The sequence below is a fragment of the Austrofundulus limnaeus genome, unplaced genomic scaffold (assembly GCF_001266775.1).
Source record: "Austrofundulus limnaeus strain Quisiro unplaced genomic scaffold, Austrofundulus_limnaeus-1.0 Scaffold55, whole genome shotgun sequence".
NCBI lineage: Eukaryota > Metazoa > Chordata > Actinopteri > Cyprinodontiformes > Rivulidae > Austrofundulus > Austrofundulus limnaeus.
The window spans coordinates 1,024,284-1,029,635 of record NW_013952457.1 but is presented as its reverse complement, the minus strand read 5'-3'; the positions used below and the strand labels follow the sequence as shown (position 1 = coordinate 1,029,635).

Genomic DNA, 5,352 nt, shown 5'->3' with positions numbered 1-5,352 from the left:
CACACACACACACACACACACACACACACACACACACACACACACACACACACACTGTAACAATAAATGTCATATCATATATACCTGCAGAGTCGGTTAAGTCAATCTGAGTGCTGTACATGAAAGTGTTCAGTAAGATTTATCACATAAAGGTTGTTTATGACTTTCCTGTCACTGTTGTCCTCAGAGGGTCTTCGTCCCGAGACCACGCAGCTCTTCTCCTCCACATCCAAAAAGAAAGGGAAGAGTGGGAGTAAAGGTGGAGCAGCAAACGAAGAGGAGCCCAAAGCGGACTTCCAGCCTGTTAGCATTCACTTACATTTCAAGCGATATGTTTTTGATCCCCATAAAAAGATGGTTCAGTCTTGACCTTGGCTGACGTCTCCGAGTGATGCTACAGTCGCTGCAGTAGCAGCAGGGAGCGTCAGGGAGCGTCAGAGGGCTTCTCGAGGTGAGGTGTGCTCCAGCTCTGCAGATCAGGGATATGTTATTTCACTTTGCTTTTTTCTCTCTCTTTGGATGGAGACAGTTTACTGAAATGCTGTGTTTGTGGAATGCTGAACACAAACAGTGATCGTTTTCTTCTCCTTTAAGGAGTTGGACTGAGTTCTCCATCACGAGTGTCCAAGCTGTCTGCTCTTTCCAACACATACATTTGGTTTTTCTTTCAAAATGTTGACTTATTCTCTTATTTTTTGCTGATGTAATCTGAATGAGTTCTGCCTAGCAACAAAACTTTCTTTTGCTGTTGCTGTAATTTCCTGAAAACACTTTATTATCAGAAAAACAGATCTCAGGTTTGTTCAAATGTTCCTCCATCTCTGGAAAAACATGAAGTTGCAGATTTGTATTTGTATTCACTGGCTCCTGTTTTGTCATTTGGGACTTACTTGCCTCTGCATTTCTTTTTTTATTTTTATTTTCTATGTAATGAATCAATGCCAGGTGACTAATGATTTGCCTTTGAACTGTGTGATTTGTGCTTAAAACTCAAGTTATCAGAAAGAAAAATAAATAAAATTCAAATTTCTGCTCAGTTGTGATTGCATTTGTGATTCATGCATTAAGTTAGGAACAAAATTACAATCCAGTCTACTGATAAAACATTCCATTCAAGCTCCCAATCCTCAAGCTGATTTTTACTGGAATTCGGTTACAATTGTTTWATATTATGTGTTTTTCCTTTGGGCTGCCTGTACCAAGTTTGTTTAATATATTGTAATCACTGTTTTATACTTAAAAAGGTATATTTACCATAGTAAATTATTATAATTAAGTTAACAAATTTATATCTGCAAAATGACAACAGCAATAATCACGTTTGGCAAATTAGCTTTTAAAATGTAACAATAATCACTGACAAGAAATTATTACAGTGCATTCCTATGTTTTACAATTTGGTTTGAATGGCCATGTCAAAATAATATTGCACTTATAAGTCAGTTTAGCCTATTTTATGTTTTTAGCCAAGTGGATGTAGTATTTTTCATACTTGTTCTTGCTTGATGAGCTTTGAAATCCTAATTGTTCGTCTCCAATTAAGTAATTTCATAATGGGTAAAACCCTAATTATTGGACAAATAAGGTTATTTGGTTAAAACACGGGGATACCATGTTGTTGACATTAACAGATATTTGAAAAGCATTTGGACACGCAGCTTTTTTGGTTAAAGCCATCGCTCAGTGGAATGCTGCTCCAGAYCATGTAAAAATCTGTAGTTCTTTTATTAGTTTTAAAAACAATCTAAAAAAAACAACATCTTAAATGTACTCAATGTTGCAATCATTGAATTGCACTGGGTAATCGATTTTAAAGTTTGCTTCTGGTTGTGTGCGTTGGAAGGTGGGGTGGAGGTGGGCATGATTACATTGTTAAATGTATTTCGGAATTTTTTTTCAGGTGGGGATGTAGAGACCTGCAGGTCTTTGGTTGGTTTTTGAGGTGATCRTGTGGAAGATTTTAAAACTACTTAATACTGCAATCAGAATTTTTTTTATTGGATGTTTAGTGATATAACCTTTACATTATACTTGGAGAGTGGGGTGGGGTGTTTGTGTTTTTATCATTAATTGTAAAATGTTTTATTTTATTATTATTTTTAATTTTCTGTTTTTTTCTCTTCCATTTCCTTTTTATTACTGTTGGATGTTGTTTTGTTTTTAACTGTCTACTGCAGATGTAAATTAGCCTTAGGCTAAATCTGGTGCAATGCATCAAATGTTTTTATGTTTATGTTTTAATTGCACACTGTCCTGATGAAATAAATTCATTCATTCATTAGAGTCTAGGGTTGATTTATCATTTTTGCTCCAGCTCAATTCATTTGTAAAAGAAATAAATCAAGTCCAATATCCTTTTTAGTGTTACCTTTCAGGCATCAATCAACACTAGTTTGCAAATTAAAAAGATTATTTAGATTTTAATTGAAATTTGTCCACTAAATTAAAAGAAAGACAAGGACAAAACCCAAATGAAAGACAAAGTAAAAGACTGCAGCTGATTGATGCTGCCCGTCAGTGGAGGCAGTGGTGGGAAAATCAAAGTGTCATTTCTGTGTGTATTTACATGTGTCCATCAGGTGTTGACGGTTCGGGGAGGGACACTTTGTGTGTGAAGGATGATGTCAGCTCACGGTTTCTGTGAACAGCAGCTCTATCTCAGCAGGAATCTGTGGAAATTGGAGAGAAGACGGAGGAGGAGTCCCAGGAGCAAAAGGGGGGACACAGGCAGGATTGTTCCACTGAGTGACAGTCCTTTTAGTCTTATCTCTCCTTGTCCCTCCTATAGGAAACCAGACGGGTGGTGGTGGTGGTGGTGCTGAGGGGTTGCCTTTTACTCCTCGTCTTTACAATTGCTCCTGCTCCTCTTTCATTCTCCWTTCATTCTAAATTTATAGGAACCCCTGTTCCCCTCCTATCACTGGAGTAGAAATCATTTTCTTGGTATTTCCCTCATGGATTACCAAACTAAAGTAAAGGTATACTTTTGTTTTATGTAAACATTTATGTTCATGTTTTCCTGCTCTGTAGTCTAACACAGGGGTTCCCAAAATTTTGCAAACAGCATTAGCTTCTGGCCTGTGACCGCACTTGCAAACCCACAAACAATGCTGTACATTTTGATGAATATTTTTCTCACTTTTATTTACTATTCAATAATTATTGTATTTGTTTAGCACAAGAATTTTATTATGTTTTAAACACTGCATTATATTCCCACTGAAAGACATGTTTAACAAACTCCCTTATTAAAAATAATACRTTGAAATAATGGTAAAACACATTTTTCTATTTGCTTTTTTATTATTTGTTTTCCTCCAGCRTTCTGAGGCCCCCTTAGCATCTCCCATTTTAAAAACCCTGACCTGATGTGTATCAAAACATCCATTATGTCTTCTGCTGGGATAAAATATCTTTTACTTTTATTCTTCTTGATGCAGTCTGTGTTTCATCGATACAGACATGGGAATGTGGATAAAATGCATTTGTTCATATTTTACCTTGTTGTGACAGAGCTGTTTGTGGGTCTGTTTGAGATGGTCTGACGTGACTAAACTACATTTAGTTATTTATCACAGCAACAGCAAACAAGCAGCTGTTCTCACCTCAGAGCTTGTGTGATCGCACCTTTATGTGACAATTGATACATTTTAGCTGGAATAAGTGACTCCATGCTCCTCTTCTTTAAACCAGTAGTTCAGATCTTTTGAAGGTGGGTTCTGTGAAGCAGTTCWAAACAATTCATATCTTACCTGCTGTAGATAACTTTTTGAAAGAGCTCAGTTTGAAGAAGTAGATTTTAATTTTGTCTGCCTGACAAGGTATTGGCTATACTTTGCTGCCCTTATTTATATCAATACATGGAAAAATTATTTTATACACTACCTGGTGCAAATAAATAGTGAAGGCCCGCACTTTACTGTTTTTCTGTTTTGTGTCATAATTATCTACATTGTGTCTCTTTAAAATGTATGTTTTTTATTGTGCAAGTTTCTATGCTGCCATCAGCTTTGCATTGACTAAATATTCACAAAATAACGATGGAATACAAAGTTGATGCTGTAAAGGTTTACAACTGTTTGATTTTAAAATGGCAGAAATCCACTTTGATCCTGTGATTAGCCAACAGCTAACCCATCCAGTCAGAAATAAACATTATTTCTTCAAAATGAGCTTGTTCAAAGATCTATCTACAGCAGGTRAGATATTAATTGATCATAACCTTTCCACAGAAACCCACTTCAAAGGATCTGAACTATCCTTTTATCCTCAATTTCCCATTAGACTGTTCTGTCTACATCTCCCCTCGTCCTCACACAAAGATAAGACACAGCCATGCCTTCAATAACCTCGTCCTTATTGTTGGTGACCTGCAGGTCAGCTGGGAGTCRGGGGTCACAGTCTGAGCTCCTGCATGTTTATAAATGGGAAACGGTGTCTGATGAGTGCAGATAAAGAAACGGAGAGAAGAAGAGTATGTCGGCTGGATTACTGACAATAGAGTGCAGAGGAGGGGAGGCTTTAAAGCCAGAGATGCTGAAAAGACTAATTAGCAGCTGTTTAACTGGTAAGTGGATGCAACATTAATCAACTTAACCAGTGAAGTGGGTATGCTGCTAACATGCTTTATTGTATCACAATACCTTTTTATTTTCTTTCATTTCTCTGTCTGTAACTTCTTTCAATGCTGTTCTTTACTGAACAAACCAATACAAAATAATAGGTTTAAAATAAGGTTGGAGTATTTATTACATTTTATTTTGACAGCAAGAGCCATATTTAGCCATCAGACAAGCTGGACCTCACTAATGAGCACAGATATCACCCCAGACCCCCCCTGCCTCACTCCTCCCAACACTCACATGCAAATATAATTAGCCATGATTAAATTGGGTGGTGTTTAATTAAAACCCCCCACAGCCTTTTCAGATGACTTTTTCCATTTCCGGTGCAGCTTATCTCAAATCCTCCCATCAGCTGCACAAGTCTGTCAAGGTGTTTTTTTCTTTGCATTATGTTGTTGTAAATCGTAGAACGTGAGTTGACCTATTACTGACAATGGGGTGTTTAAAACTTCCATAAATAAAGTTCAACAACATGCTGGTCAACTGAAAAAGAAAATCTGTTTTTATAGCATTTCAATACACTGGGTGGTGTTCAAGTAACAAAATACAAGCAAAGTACTGGATTGTGTTAGTAAATGTGGAACTATTTTTGGTACTTTTCAGAAGATTCAGTCGTTATGTAAAAGTCTTAAATTGCACCATATTTCTCCATATTTTTCTTTAGGAGCCAATCTCTCTTGATCTTGAGCAATATTTCATAAAGACTTTATATATATACGTATTATAT

At 36.5% G+C, this 5,352-nt stretch overlaps 1 protein-coding gene across 1 annotated transcript in view; it reads left to right on the top strand.

Moving 5' to 3' along the window:
- eefsec (eukaryotic elongation factor, selenocysteine-tRNA-specific) overlaps window positions 1-1,036 on the top strand; it is a gene marked incomplete at its 5' end in the record, with an annotated part of 9,652 nt that extends 8,616 nt beyond the window's left edge. Inside the window, 1 exon segment of the mRNA XM_014009078.1 lies at window positions 188-1,036. Within this exon segment, the coding sequence (XP_013864532.1) occupies window positions 188-369 (182 nt within the window). The 3' untranslated portion in view covers window positions 370-1,036.
- Between the last annotated feature and the right edge of the window lie 4,316 nt (window positions 1,037-5,352).